The 16,260-nt window shown below is 39.2% G+C and overlaps 1 protein-coding gene across 5 annotated transcripts in view; it reads right to left on the bottom strand.

Annotated features, from left to right (window-relative positions):
- Nucleotides 1–16,260, bottom strand: part of tmc5 (transmembrane channel like 5) — a 119,801-nt gene that overhangs the window by 59,703 nt on the left and 43,838 nt on the right. For all 5 annotated transcript variants that reach the window (XM_072268786.1, XM_072268788.1, XM_072268785.1 and 2 more), the window contains 4 exons: nucleotides 13,137–13,271; nucleotides 8,381–8,488; nucleotides 8,160–8,262; nucleotides 4,226–4,316 (listed from right to left, as the gene is read on the bottom strand). In XM_072268786.1, the coding sequence (XP_072124887.1) occupies nucleotides 4,226–4,316; nucleotides 8,160–8,262; nucleotides 8,381–8,488; nucleotides 13,137–13,271 (437 nt within the window). The remainder of the gene's footprint in view (nucleotides 1–4,225; nucleotides 4,317–8,159; nucleotides 8,263–8,380; nucleotides 8,489–13,136; nucleotides 13,272–16,260) is intronic.

A 16,260-nucleotide genomic window follows, 5' to 3' on the forward strand; every position in this document is an offset into this window, starting at 1 on the left:
GGAAGAGGCAACAGTTACCAAGGGACTGATATGTTTTTCCTGCCAGCAGCCAGACTATAAAGCGTCAGTGTGTTCGGTGAGGAACCTCAAGTTGACAGGGTTTTGTCATGTGCCAAGGAAGGTGATATTCCTGGGTGGGGGATGAGGAGTGATAATTCTGCTTGCTGTGAAGTGATTGTAAATGTACAATACTTACAGGCATTCTTAGATACAGAAAGTTCCATTTCATTTATTAGGAAGAATCTTGTACCAGACAACAGCATTAATTGCAGTTACTGCACCCGTATTCAATGTGTTCATGGAGACAGTAACCTATGGCAGAGGTTACTGTGGTCGTAAAAGATAAATCTGCTTATTAAATATTGGGCTGATTACTGCTTGCCTGGAGACATGCTTTTGGGGAAGTATCTGCCTGTGCTGAATTATTTTTTAATGGTTACGAAAATGCTTTGAATCATGACCTACCATCAATGTGTCATGTCTGATGGTCACCTGGACCCAAGCAAAAGCTGGTTCATAGCCACTGCCAGACTTGTGTGATAGTCTGTGTAAGGGCAGAACTAAGGTGCCCAGAAAATCATGTCAGTAAGGACACTTAGAGAAGCAATTGGGTTTTCCTTTTCCTGATATTGAGGTATCGGGGCTAGATATCAGTGAATGGAAGGTGCCTGATAATATTGTTGTTTTGCAAGCTGCCAATAGGCCTCTGAAGCCACTACTTGACAAGGCATATGGGGGAGAGGTCGAGGTTTAGCATTGTGGGGAGGAATACATTGCGGAGAATGGTATTCTGTATGTCATGGGGCAATGAGGGACCAATAAGCTTTTGGTTGTCCCAACACAATGCAGCCCATTAGTATTACACCTGGCTCACACCATTCCATTGGCAGGTCACCTAGCACACTAGAAAACATACATGCATATCTGTGCCTGTTGTTTTTGGCCCACAAGTTAGACTGATGTTCAACCATACCATTCCACATGCCCCATCGATCAGAAAACCAGTGTTGAATGCAGGTCTGATAGAGCCCCTCTGCATCCATTACTAGTGATCAGCACGCCATTCCAGTGCAACATGATGGACGTCGTAGGGTTTTTGGAGAAGAGTGTGGAATAGCAGTACATCTAGGTCATCTGTAACTATGCCACAAAGTATCTTGAGGGCTTCTCACTGCAAGCCACCACAACACCCAAGGTGTTCAGCGCCCTGCTTCGGCTCCTCTCAAGAGATGACATCCCAGAGGAGATACTCATGGACTAGGGCACCAACTTCACCTCCCAACTGATGAAGCAGTTAAATCAACAACTGACCATTTCTGCCTCAAAGACCAGCCCTTATCATCCACAGACAGACAGACTTGCTGAACGCTTTAATCAGACCCTCAAGAATATGCTGAGAAGGTTTGTAGCAGACTCTAGCAGAGATTGGGACAAATGGCTGCCGTTCTGGAGATGCCACAAGCTTCAACAGTTGTTGTATAGGTGGCGTTTCTGGGACCTACCGGACCTGCTGACGAAGAGCTGGGAGGCACCAACCTCAACGTCCTCAGAGAAAGGGATTGTGCAGTATGTACCAGAGATGTGAGAACACTTGGAGCAGTACAGAGAGACAACCAAAGAAAATCTCCAGAAAGCCCCACGGGATCAGAAGAGGTGGAATGACCAGCATGCTCACCATAAAGAGTACTGGCCTGGTCAGATGGTTCTGCTGCTCCTATCATCCAGCTCTAACATGGCAGGTATCCTACACCACCATCCGCAGGGTGGGACCTGTCACTTAAGAAATCCATCAACCAGACAGGGAGGGGGAAGGATGAACAGACCTACCATGTGAACCTCATCAAAGAACAGAAAGAGAGAGAGGCGACCACTACAGAAATGGCACTGGAACTCAGCAGGCCGGGCCGTCTGTGGGAAAGAGATACTGCCTGGCCTGCTGAGTTCCTCCAGCGTTTTGTGTGTGTTGCTTGGATTTCCAGAACCAGCAATTTTTCTCTTGTTTGTGACAGAAATGGCACTGATGGTTGGAAGGTGGATGAAAATAGACTCTAATTGTGGTAGGTGCTTGTGAAATAGCTTGAGGAAGGAGTCGGATATTGGTTGATCTGTGTGATCATTATATTGTATAATATTTATATTCATATAATTCTAATAGATTTATTTATATGATGTAATATTTATATTGTACATATATATGTTTTATATTGTATACAATGCAAAATAAATTTTAAAAAATTATAGAGAGAGAGAGGGGGAGAGAGAGAATTTTTAGTCATTCCTCACTGTATCTATATTTTCGCCTTTTGGGACTTTGAACAATTGGGAGCACTTAATAAAACATTTGCACCTGCTATTGCGCAGAGCCAGTTTTTTCCCCAAGAGGCGTAGAACCTATATAACGTCTCTGAATCACAATCTGAATATACAATATATAACCACATCATTAGCTGAACCTGCTGGACTAGTAGCACAGCAACAAACAAAGTACAAAGTACAAAGTTACTTTATTATCAAAGTGTATACATGTCACCGGATACAATCCTGAGATTCATTTTCTTGTGGGCATACACAGTAAATCCAAGAAACATTATAGAATCGATGCAAGACCATACACAACGGAACATAGCAATAACCAATGTGCAAAAGACAACAAACTGTCAAATATGAAAGGAAAAAATGATAATGTTAAATAAATAAGCAATAACTATCGCGAACATGAGATGATGAGTTCTTGAGAGTGTGTCCATAGGTAGTGTTAACAGTTCAGTGATGGGGCGAGTGAAGCTGAGTGAAGTTATCACCTCTGGTCAAGAGCCTGATGGTTGAGGGGCAATAACTGTTCCTGAACTTGGTGGCGTGGGTCCTAGGGCTCCTGTATCTTCTTCCTAATGGGCAGCAGTGAGAAGAATGCATGGCCTAGGTGGTTGGAGGGCGGTGGGGGTGGTCTTTGATTATGGATGCTGCTTTTCTGCCATGATGCTCCATGTATATGTGCTCAGTGGTGGGGAGGACTTTACCTGTGAGAGGTAAAGTGACAAGGGGAGGCCTTATCCACTATGATTTGTAGGCTTTCCCATTGAAGAGCACTGGTGATTCCATACCAGGCTGTGGTTCAGCCAGTCATTATACTCTCCATCACAGATCTATAGAACTTTGTAAAAGTTTTAGAAGTGTATGCCGAACCTTCGCAAACTTCTGAGGAGGTAGAGACACTTCCATGCTTTCTTCATAATAACACTTACGTGCTGGGCCCAGGACAAAATCTCCGAAATGATAATACTGAGGAATTTAAAGTTGCTGACCCTCTCCGCCTCTGATCCCCTGATAAGGACTGGCTCTTGGACCTCCGATTTCCTCCTCCTGAAGTCAGTAACCATCTCCTTGGTCTTGCTGACATTGAGTGAGATGATATTGTGGTACCACTCAGCCAGATATTCAATCTCCCTCCTATTTGCTAATTCCTCACCACCTTTGAATCAGCCAACAACAGTGGTGTCACCAGCAAACTTAGCATAACAACATAAACTTTATGCTAGTCAACATCACAACCATTGTCCACACACCAATAGATGCATTGAATCTAAACCATCAACTCCAGTGGCAAATAAATATATACTCACTGGCTACTTTGTTAGGTATACCTGTAAACCTGCTCGTTATTGCAAATATCTAATCAGCCAATCATGTGGCAGCAACTTAATGTATAAAAGCATGCAGACATGGATGACAGGTTGAGTTGTTCAGAACAAACATCAGAATGGGGAGGAAATGTGATCTTATTGACTTTGACCATGGAATGATCGATGGTGCCAGGCTTGAGTATCTTAAAATCCGATGATCTCCTGGGATTTTCATGCACAACAGTTGCTATAGTTTACAGAGAATGGTAAATATTGCTGAGAATGAAAAATATCCAGTGTATGGCAGTTCTGTGGGCGAAAGCACCTTGTTAATGAGAGTGGTCGGAGGAGAATGGCCCAATTCATTCAGTCTGACAGGAAGGTGACAGTAACTCAAATAATTACGCATTATAACAGTGGTGTGCAGAACACCAAACCTTGAACTAGATGGGCTACAGCAGCAAAAAAACATGAACATACACTCTGCCACTGCCCATCCCAATTGTTCAGTGATGAGCCAAAGATCCCAATTAATGTATTGAATCCAATAACATAATATTTTTGATTAAAAGATTCCTTTTGTGTCAGCTGCTGTTAATACTTACAGATGATATATTAGTCAGAAGCTGGGTGCAGCAAGCTATTTGATAATCTGCTTTCATTGACTTTGGTCCAATCTCCAGATACACCTGATTCCTGGTATGAAACAATTAACATTGCAACTATAAAATAAGCATATTTTATTAAACAAAATTCTCTATTCAGAATAACTACAGAAAGCCCATCTTTGTGCACTTAAAGCAGCATTTACAGATCCTAGCACCATCACTGGCTGTCCAACATCTTGGAGAAAAGAAAGTTTACCAAACAGTGTGCAATAAAGAGTTTCCTGATATCTGTTCTAGTCTTCACTAGCTTCAAACTTTGGATCAGTTACCTTCATTAGATTACTTGAAATCCGCGCATGAAGGTCCATTTAAAAAATCTTATTTATATTTCATTTGTTCAGAAAGTGCCTCTTTTGTCAACTTTGTTTGTACACATAAGATTTCATCCCCTGTATTCTACCTTTTAAGAAAATCTTTAAAAATTGAAAAATGTTATATCTGATGAAGTCCTTAACAGTGCAGGGGCATGGACAAGTGAAAGAATCATTAGATTTTAAAAAAGAAAGTATTCAACAGTCGACTCAGTAGGATACAATTTTAGTGTTATGGTGGTAAATAGATTCCGAATTGTCTCTGGCACTTGCCCATGCATTTTCAACAGAACCTCTGCTACACTGGATGCCCTGCTGAGGCATTAGCACCACTGACAGTGAGAACACTGTGGAGCTTAGAGTTGGTACTCAACACTAGGAATCGCTTTCTAACAGAATAAAGAGATCATCAACTTCTTTCAGGTTAGTTGGTCATTGATTTTTACTGGCTATTAATATGATTGCACATTAATACTTGACGTCTTCTACAATTCTTCATATTTCTGAAGACTTACACCCACTGATGCAGCATGAGTTGAAGGACTCATTCTAACTGTAAGGCTTCTGCACGAACCAGATAGCTCTAGTTAAATACTTGTTAGTAGAGATTCTGTCTGGAACAAAGCATGATGATTAGAATAAGGAAAGTGGAAGCTGCTGGATGAGAAAGGCAGATGAGAACAGGGAGAAGGGTCCTTGCAGAAAGCTTTACCTTTTCGATGTAAATGATGTTGAGGACATCATTCCCCCATGGACCGAGGCAAGGAACAGGTTGTGAAACAGGTGTCCTCTCTGCAATCTGCTACCTATTCTAGCCACCAGGTAACTGCATCCTCAGAACCAGGGCAAAGGCCACTCTGCCCATGTGTGTCAGGTTGGCAACAGCCTTGAGTACTTAACCAGGCATGAATCAAGAATTTTGATGACCTGCTGTACATTGCAGAACTCTGCCATCATGTTAAGCTCAAGTTCAAGTGTACTGTCATTCAACCATATACTGTATACACATTTCTTGCCACTAACAGTCAGATGAACAGCTATGTAAAATTAGAAGTCAGGCCAGGAGAAGAAGGAACAGAAAGAGGAGGAGGAGGAGGAGGAGGTAATCCAATAGTTTCCACAACTTTTTTCTCACTCATTGCTGGCGGTTTGATGTTTATTTTTAGAAGCTTTTTGTGTGATGCATCACTCCAGGGTTGTACACCTAATGTGTTTTTTCTTTTTCTCCCACTTTTCTGCTTAGTAGGTTTTTTTTGTTACTGTATCACAAATTTTTTTTTCAATCTTTAAGATAATTTTTTTTTTGAGGCATTGTAAGTGTTGTTACTTCTATGTACTCGTTATTTTTCCTGTATAATATAACAATAAAAAGATTTGAAAAGAAAGAACTTTTTTCTCACTCACATGTCCATTGCAGTTAGCACAATTCCTTACAGTGCCAGCAATCCCCAACTGGGGTTTGATTCCTGTCTCTGTCTGTAGGGAGCTTGTATGTTCCCCCATCGTCAAATAAGTTTCCTCTGGGTGCTCTGATTCAGTGCCACTTTCTATAGACATATGGGTTAGGGTTGGCAGCATGCTATGTTGGCACCAGACGTGTGGCAACACTTGTGGGCTGCCCATCATAATCCTCACTGATTTGATTTGACACAAACAATGAATTTCACTGTATGTTTCAAAATTTTTGATGTATATCAGTAAAGGAACCTCACTTCCTCATTCATCAATAGTCACAATACCATTGCTGATCTGAAGAGTACCTCTCTGGCCCAAATTAAATAATAAAGGCTATTCAAAGTAATCCCCAAAGCAATGTTATAAATTAAATAATGGAAGGTTGCACAGAGCAAAAATTTATTCAACCTAATGCATTTGTTAAGTGCTTATTCTCTATGCATGTTTCCCAATCCTTGTGCTCTTTCACTGTGTTATTCTATTGCTGCAATAGGGTTGGGAGACATCTTCCAGTAGAAAAGACCATAAATTTCCTTGGAGAACCACGTTCGGCAGCATGTTCTATGTTCTAACCACACCACGGGCTAAGATTTTACTCCTGACTTCTCTCTATTTCACTAGAACCAACTTTGAATTAATGTCTTTATTTACTTCCCACTTTCAAGTGGAAACTTACTCCTTCAAAATCTAGCCTTTAAATTACTTCATAATCTTGAAGATGTCTTTTGCAAATGAAAATCAATTAAAAATGCAGTTGTTCAAATCTGCCATAAACCCACAAAATATTAGAAACACTCAGCAGGTCAAAAAGCTTCTCTGCAAAAATAAAAAGAATTAACATTTCATGTCTGGGACCCTTCATCAAAATTGTCTTCAATTTAGGTTGCTCATTTTTATTTTCTTATCGACTGACATCCTTTCCTCTTTCCCAATTGATTTAAGCTTTAAGTTCAGTCTCATCTTTTTTCCTTTTTTTGCATGTTAGTTAATGCCATTACAAGTTTAAATAATCTATGGACATTAGCACTACTACTTGTGAGAGTATCAACACACCATTTGTGCAGTACCTGCCTCCTAAAATCCAGTTCTGTTGGAAAAATTAGAACCAAATGTTAGATGAGGAAAGATGGCAGTCAATATTTTGATAGGAGTGTAGCTATCCCAATCCAGGACAAATTTCTACCTTTTTTGTGACCCAGTGACCAAACTTGTTGAAAGTGCACAGAGTCTAACCAAGATTATTAAAAAACACATTAGTAAAGATTGCATATTGTAATCATGTTCAGATTCAACTCCATAGTGGAAACTACCACTTAATTTTTATGAGTGCATTCACCTTTCAGCCAAAGCAACCCTTGCTGCTATTGAAAACTATAGAATACTGATTTAAGTCATACTGGTATTTATACAACAAATAATATTTTTAGTGAATGCTTGTTCTCTTTATGTAGGACCATAGTGCACAGTTAAGCACCATCATTTATTTAACTTATGGCAGCCATTTTATGATCCAGGTCACTAAACTGTCATAGGTACCACTAGTTGAGATATGCTATTTTTTGCTTGAAGAGTATAAGGTTCTCCTGGAATTCTTATAACTGCTGCAGCTGCCAATAATTTCTCCTTTCAAGAACAGAAGAGTCCCAAGCTATCAATTACATGTTGAAAATCTGCAGTTGCCAATGCCAAAGTAGATAATAACCCAGGTAAGTGACTTAACAATATCCCTTAAAAATATGGATCAGTGCATAAGGGCACTGATATGCTATTGCATTGTAACTAATAATCCCTGAAAGAGTATGATGCCAATCCTACCTATTGTCGATGAGAGAACAACTGGCAAATGTTTCAAACTCTTTAAGGAATGATATTGGTCCACTGAATTATGCACTGAAAAGCTTTAACTTCAGTCACATGACTAGTAGGCATCAATTGCTACATGATGAGGTGCTATTCCTTCTGGTCCATAAAGTTGTGAATAACTGGAGGCAGTGGAGAAATAAACAACTAGAAATAATCTACCAAATATGTGTGCTTCCAGAAAACTGGAGGTTATTCAATCCGAATACTATTGTATTGAAAAACCAACCTTTAAGAACTTGTACCTTATCTTTCGTTTCTTATCCATGCTCACTGTCAATTCTTGGATGGCCTTTGCTCTTTCATTGGGAGATAAAGCCACAAGCTCAGCAATGAACTCTCGCTGTCCTGCATATAATCATATAAAGATTGTTTCTTTCATTTCACCAGTTTGCATGTTCTTATCACATTGTTTCTTCTAATCATGGAATGTTTGGCAAGTGTTGCCTAAACTCATTTTACATACCTTCCTTCTCTCCTGTGCTTATTTCCTGTTGTGAATTTACAAACTGCGAAAATCTCAAACCAGCTGATAGGCTTCCAGTGCCAGTACTTCTACGCCGTCTTGCCATAGCTGATAAAAACACATTGGACCATAATAGATGATTCTATTAATTTATTTTATTTACTTCAGACCATCAAAATAACATTTCATGATGTATTATGCAAAGTTTACCAGTGACCTGGAGAAATTTGGTTTGCAAATCCAGAGATTACAATTCCTCAAATAGATATTGAAATAACTTTTAAATGTGGTGGGAGTTCTCACCTCTATAAAACTTTTTGACAGCAAATTCCGGATTCATACAGCCCTCTAAGTGCATATTCCCTTAGCTAAGGGAAGTAGATTCTTCCTATTCACTCTATCCAAGTTCCTCATAATGTTGTAAACCTCAATTATGTCTCCCTTAAGAACCTAAAGTTTTAGGTCAGTGTTCCTCTCCACATGCATGAACGTATCATTCAGTGGCATAGACATTATTGAGGCACCCATACTACATTGTAGATACTCCCTAATTCTAATAATTTCTTAATCCTTAACTAAACCAGTAAAAGTGTCATCACTCCGAAATCTACCAACCTTTCCAGTGTGCATCCTCAATTTTATTCTGATTTGCCAAAGTATCTTCATCCTGACTTATCGTTATTCGATTTCTTGGTATCTTTTGAGTTGTTACGGGAGTAACAATGGTGACCTTTTCTAATGTATCTTCTTGTACTATGTCTGGATTCTTAGGAACATTTTTCTGAGAGCTAAATGTTTCAGTGTATTTGTAATCTGGATAAGATTCTTTAAAATAATGGTAGAAAAACCGGATCACTGCAACAAATAGTTGCCAGAATTGTTGGAAACATTGGCAAAATACTAAACTTTCTTCAGATGTACCATTTTTCTCAGTTACCTTAACCTTCGACAAATTTTCCCCATATGTCTCTTCTGCGAAAACATTTTCATTGTACTTTTCTACTTGTATAGTAACTCCTTTATAGCCTTGGTTCATCTTCCTCACTTTCTCTTTCTTATATTTATTTATATCTTAGCTCTCCACAAGTTTGACTAGACTCCAAACAGATACTTCCATTAAAATATACTCTTCCATTGTAATGTTCTTCTAAAATGGCTCCCGATAGCAATCTCTTCTATGTTGACATAATGGGTACAATAATAATTCACAAGTCTGAAGGCAAAAATGCATATTGTAATCAAGGAAACTGAAAAGAAGCATCCGATTTTTCCAAGGAAGCTTTTATCTATATGATTTGGTTTCAAGAGTCATAAAAAAATCTGAATTTTTAAGCAGATTTATAACGTAAACAAAATAATTCACTAGCTATTTGCTGTTGTACTTGCTCAAAGTCTCCCCTGTGTTCTAGTAAGACAACAGTTAATAGACAATTTTAAAAGTACACATTACAGAAGTTCTAGAATCGGGGCACTATGGCACAACATTCAGCTTTGAAATAGTACCCAAGCTAATGAAGTAATAATGTTGAAAATTATGAATGGATTCTAGCAAACAAAGCTCCAGAACACACGTATTCTCTGTACATCCTAATTAATTTTGATTGAGTTTCCATCTGTTAAGTACAGCAGCCCAACTTCCTACGTAAATACAATTGTTTATTTTGGCTAAAATGTGATCACAGCTGAACTAGCCTGTCTAGATTTAGCAGACAATTCTAGTTCAAGTTGCTAGTTACCATAAGATGAATGCTCATCAGGACTAAGAAATTGCTAGATGCTAAACTAGGTAGGTCACTGTAATGAAAGGCATGGGAATATAGGGAGGCACCGTTTAGTCCCTTAAGCTTATTCTGCTTGAGATAGTGATGTATCCAGAATTTAACTTCATAATCCCACCTTTTCATCATATTACATAATACTCTGATTGTCAAATTTGATATACGTAACAACTTGTGGAAGAGTATTCCAAACTCATTATCATCCCTTTATCAATCAATACATATATCAGCACTGTTTACAATAGCCATTAATTTTGGACACATGGCTGAGAATTCTCTTGCTCTTAATTCAGAGCATTAAAGTAGCCTGTACATTGTGCTGGCAGAATTTTAAAATTCTGCTGGAAGATCTGGAGCATTTATGATCATGGTATAACAGTGTAGGCCTTTTTTGCCTTTTCTTTTGAAAGATCTTTTTAAATATGCTAATGAACATGTATAAATCAAGAAATCTGAAAGATTGCTTTAGCTGTGCACCTGCAGCCTTCTGGTCTTTAAGCATAATCATACATGAATACAGACATACACATGCACAGTGGGAAAGCATACTCTGAGATTTACTGACGGTGACTTGGGAATGAGGTATGATGATCAGCAAGAAAGCAGGTGTGACAGTTAAAGAATTAAATCTCAAACTAATAACTGAATTCAGAGAAAAACAGTTGTTATGACTAATAGTGATATGCATCTATGTACTATCTGCATTGAAATTTGGTGTTGTGCATTTATTATGTTTATCATAGTAACCAGTTGCATGAGTGGGGCCACAGTAAAAGTAAAAGGAATAAGTTATGCATTTATGCTTTATTCAGGGCAGCTTGTGGGTGGGGGCCGACGATTGTCATATCTTTTAACCATATAACAATTACAGCACAGAAACAAGCCATCTCGGTCCTTCTAGTCCGTGCCGAACTCCTACTCTCATCTAGTCCCACCAACCTGCACTCAGTCCATAACCCTCCATTCCCTTCCTGTCCATATATCTATCCAATTTAACTTTAAACGACAGCTGTTTTGTTGAGAGCTCAGTTATGCTTAACCTACACTTGAGTGCTCTTAAATTTCATCGCTTCAAGATTATATGTCTGCTAATTACTAATAAATGTCAAAATACATATCTTCGACTTTTGGAACAATCTTTATTGGAGCTGAGAGCACGTCATACAAGTATAACAACCCCATGGGGGTTGGCAGCAGCAGCAATTTGGTTTGGTTAGAAAAGGCTGCTACGGTGTTCATATAATTGGTGCTAAAGGGCCATGTGTGAATCTAGACCCATTAGTGTGTTGACTCCATAACAGGCAGACAAGATATTTAGTTGATGCATAAGCTGTTTCTGAGATGGAGCGCAATTGCTGCTTTTGCCAGGGATACCCAGATCCTGAAAAACGAAATGAAAAATATTGCTGAAGGGGGAGATCTGGTTGGCAATCGGAATAGAGGTTATCCAGCATAACAGCAGATTGTGTGGGAGATACAAGGAGTGGTGTTCTGTGGAACTAGCAGCATGGAGGGAGATCACAATGACAATACACTTGACTTTAGCAACAACCACACTACTCATGCAACATCAACTGAGCGATAAAGAATGACATTAGTATATGCATTTTTGGAGTATTATCCAAATGTCAATGCACTAGTTGAATGCTAGTATAGCTCACTTTAAACAAAGACTAATAAAGACTAACCAAAGACCCGGCCTGTGACAATGCATTTAAGAGAACATAAATCAGTATGTACAGAATACAATAAGAAAGGGACCATACAGGAATTTGTTTTGGAGATTCAACCTGGCCAGCTGCAAAAGACATGAATGGCAGAGCATTTTGGAGTCAATGATCATTATGTCATTAATTTCAGTAGGGTTATGCCAATGTGTAAATGTATATCAGAAGCAAATTGTCTCTGTGTGGAAAGAGCACTGTGAATAAATAATTGTGGGAAAATTCAGGGTGGATGTGTGGATTTCATGTATGCACAATACCTAAGCAAGGAGCCAACATGTTAACTTGATAAACTATTACCAATGCAATTTAATACTTTTGTAGCATTGAACTTTGATCTAAGGCACCTAGTTTTATTGCATTTTCAGATATATTGTGCAGATTCTATGTCTCAAGACAGATATGCCTTATTTCATTGCACTGTGGAATACAAAGTCTGCAGTTCACTGTGCATGGGAACATTATGAGTATGTTGTATTATTGGGTTCTCTAGCTTTATTAGATTTTAAAGAAAAGTTCACGGGTTAAATGACTGGGCAGAGTCTAACAAATGTATTCTAATGTGGGCAAAAGTGGATTCATGAGAATTGGTGTATCTATAGACCTGTACCCAAGCAGTCAATGTCTGTAAATATGCCATCCACTGGGAGTTGGTGTATGGAACTGGATACTGCTGGAAGCCAGTATCTATGAGACCCAGTGAGAGTCAATACTTGTTGCTTGTGACATCATACCCTACTGAGAATCACTGTGTGTGTGCAACCTGTCCCTCTGGGAGAGCTCTTGTGTGCATTTGTCTCCTGCTCTGTATTTTGTGGCTCCAATATTCTTAGCTGTTCCTTGTACTCAGCGCTGCTCAGGTTACTCAAGGCACAGAGAGGCACAAATATTCCCAGCAAAATTCAATACAACTTTGGAACTGCACTCAGCCAAACAGTCACGTGCGTATATGGAGTAGAGTAGGGGGTTACACACAAAGCCAGGTGGTTCACCTGTGTTGACGGTCAGCAAGGAGGAGATCTTATCAAACCTCGCTGATCGAGACGTACTGATGAGAAATTTGAGGATTCAGTTAGAGAGGGAGTTACGGAGGCACAGCAGTCATGGATTAGCAATCCGCCCATGTGCAACTACTCTGAAAATTGTGGCTGTGCAATACAACAGGTGATAATGTTGTCTCCTGATACCCATATTGCCACAAGAATGTCCAAATGTTCACTGAATTATTGGTAAATGAAAACAAATAATGCTTACCTAGCTCTTGGTTTGAAATGTCATCATCTCCATGAACGTAGGGAATGAAAGAAGGATCTTGGTCACTATGCCAGTCATACATAGATGAAGCTGAGCTATAAGATTCATCTTCTATGGGCTCAAATCCAGGATTAACTATCCAATGGAAACAACAAATACAGCATTGTAAATATTTTGTAGCATATGTTCTCATGGTTAAAGTGACCGAATAATTAGGGGAGCTGTTAGGTAGAAGATAAGACTGTTCCATCGTTGTTTTACACTGCTGAACTAGACACTGAAACCCAATACAGCTTACAGTGATTAAAATGCTGAAAATGCCTACTTTAATCAATGGAAAAATCATGAAAAAACACATGAAAAGAACAGAGGAGGAGGTGTTTGCTGTCTTGAGTTAAATTAGGGTGGATAACTCCCAAAGTCCTGATGATGTGTTCCATCGGATCCTGTAGGAGGCTAGTGCAGTAATTGTAGGGACCCTAGCAGAGATAATAAAACATCCTTAGGTATGGGTGAGGTACCAGAGGATCAGAGGACAGCTAATGTTGTTCCACTGTTTAAGAAAAGCTCTAAGAATAAACCAGGAAATTATAGGCTGGTGAGCCTGACATCAGTAGGGGAAAAGTTGATGGAAGGTATTTTAAGGGACTGGATATATAAGCATTTGGATAGACACAGACCTATTAAGGATAGTCAAAATGGCTTTGTGTTGGTAGGTCATATCTAACCAATCTTAAAGAATGTTTTGAGGAACTTACAAGGAAAGTTGATAAAAGCAAGGCAGTGGATGTTGTCTACATGAACTTTAACAAGGTCTTTGACAAGGTCCTGCATGGGAGGTTGTTCAAGAAGGTTCAGTTACTTGGCATTCAAGATGAGACAGTAAATTAGACTAGACATTGGCTGTGCGGGAGAAGCCAGAGAATTGTAGCAGATTGTTGCCTTTCTGTCTGGAGGCCTGTGACTAATGGTGTGCTACAGGGATCAGTGTTGGGTCTATTGTTTGTCATCTATATCAACAATCTGGATGATATTGTGGTGAACTAGGTCAGCAAATTTATGGATGACACCAAGATTGGAGGTGTAGTGGACAGCAAGGAAGACTAACAAAACTTGCAGCAGGGTCTGAACCAGCTGGTGAAATGGGCCAAAAAATGGCAGATGGAATTTAATGCAGACAAGTGTGAGTCATTACACTTTGGGAGGACCAACTAGCGTAGGTCTTACACAGTGAGCAGTAAGGCACTGAGCAGTGTGGTTAAACAGAGGGAACTGGGAATAAAGATCCATAATTCCTTGAAAGTGGCATCACAGGTAGATTGGCGCATTGACCTTCATAAATCAAAGTATTGAGCACAGGAGATGGGATGTTATATTGAAGTTGTATAAGACATTGGTGAAGCCTAACTGTGTGCAGTGTTGGTCACCTACCTACAGGTATATATAAATTTGAAAGAGTGCAGTGAAAATTTACAAGGATGTTGCTGGGTCTGGAGGATCCGCATCGTATGGAAAGATTGAATAGGTTAGGACTTTATTTCTTGGAATGTGGAGACTGAGAGGAGATTTGATAGAAGTATACAAAATGATGAGGGGTAGAGATAGGGTAAATGCAAGCAGGCTTTTTCCACTGAGTTTTGGTGAGACTAGAATTAGAGGTCATGGGTTAAAGGAGAAAGGTGAAATGTTTAAGGAGAACATGATGGGGATCTTCTTGGTGAGTCTGGAACAAGCTGCCAGTGCAGGTGGTGGATGCAGGGTTGATTTCAACATTTAAGATATATTTGGATAGGTACATAGATGAGAGGAATATGGAGGGCTATGTTCTATGTGCAAGTCGATGGAACTAGGCAAATTAGTGGCTTGGCATGGACTAGATGGGCCGAAAGGTCTGTCTCTGTGCTGTAGTGTTCTATAACTATATGATGTATATCTGATGGTCTGTATGTGTAGAACCATCTCAAGGGATTAATTTCTAAACTTGAAATTCACCGCTTTGGTGTTGCAAGTGAATTGTTTATCTCCTTAAAGTTCAGCTGAGGTTATTTCAATATTTAACTTAGATCGCCTGTGACCACAAAGCTGATAAATCCATTCTGAAGTTCTTAACCATTCATTATTTTATTTTGTAAGGATAGGACAAAGGCGTAATAGCTTTAAGCTATAAAAAGAAAGGTAATTTTGGATTGAAAAGCTGATCATAATTTACAGATCTTTCATAATATTTCACAGCTAATGAAGAAATTTTCCTATCTCTGCGGCCCTGAGGAATGCTTTGGCAGGTAGCCTCTGCTCGTAGGTGTGATATAATATGACGAGATAATCTACTTTTAGTGCTATGCTGATTGATGGACATATGCCTTGGATTGAAGTGGGTCATTGTGAACATGAGGAAATAGCACTATAGTTAACGTGCATATTATAAAGCATTTATCACAGCCTATGTACTGTGATAAATGATGGATAGGTGGGAGAGAATAGATTACGGGTAACAAAAAGAGAATAGGGCTGAGGAGATTACTTTGCAAGCTGGAGTGGAAATGTTGGGCTGAATAGCATGCTTCTGTATTGGAAGGGACTAAGAAAAATAAAGGAGAATTTCTACCACATCAGATATCAGACTTGATTTATATAGGTAAACAAGTAAGTCTGACAGTTTGGGATAACCACATGGATTTACACATCCATGCAGTTTTTCTACTAATATATTTCGAGGTAACAGAGATACATCTAGAATTGGTTCTATTATCAAAGAGTCTTGTAGTATCAAAGTGGGCCTTTTTTGCCCAACATGTCCATGTCAATGTTTTGCCCATCTACACTTAGCCCATTTGAATTAAGAGCATATCCTTCTATGCTTTGTACATTTAATATTTCTCTAACATAGGAATTGCATCCTATTCTACCACCTTCTCTGACAGCATAGCCTAAAAATACAGAGTGTAAAAAAAACCCTCACTCTTCAAATCCCCTTTAAAAGCCCTTTCTCTCATGGTCTCTTGTTTTAGATATCCCTACCTGTTGACATGATGCAGTTCCCATGGAACATTGTCTAAGTAGCCCTAAAGGCTATCTCTAAGGTAATTAGGGATCTGAGTAAGGCATACTGAAGAAATCACCTCAT

The sequence above is a fragment of the Mobula birostris genome, chromosome 9, assembly GCF_030028105.1.
Source record: "Mobula birostris isolate sMobBir1 chromosome 9, sMobBir1.hap1, whole genome shotgun sequence".
Lineage (NCBI taxonomy): Eukaryota > Metazoa > Chordata > Chondrichthyes > Myliobatiformes > Myliobatidae > Mobula > Mobula birostris.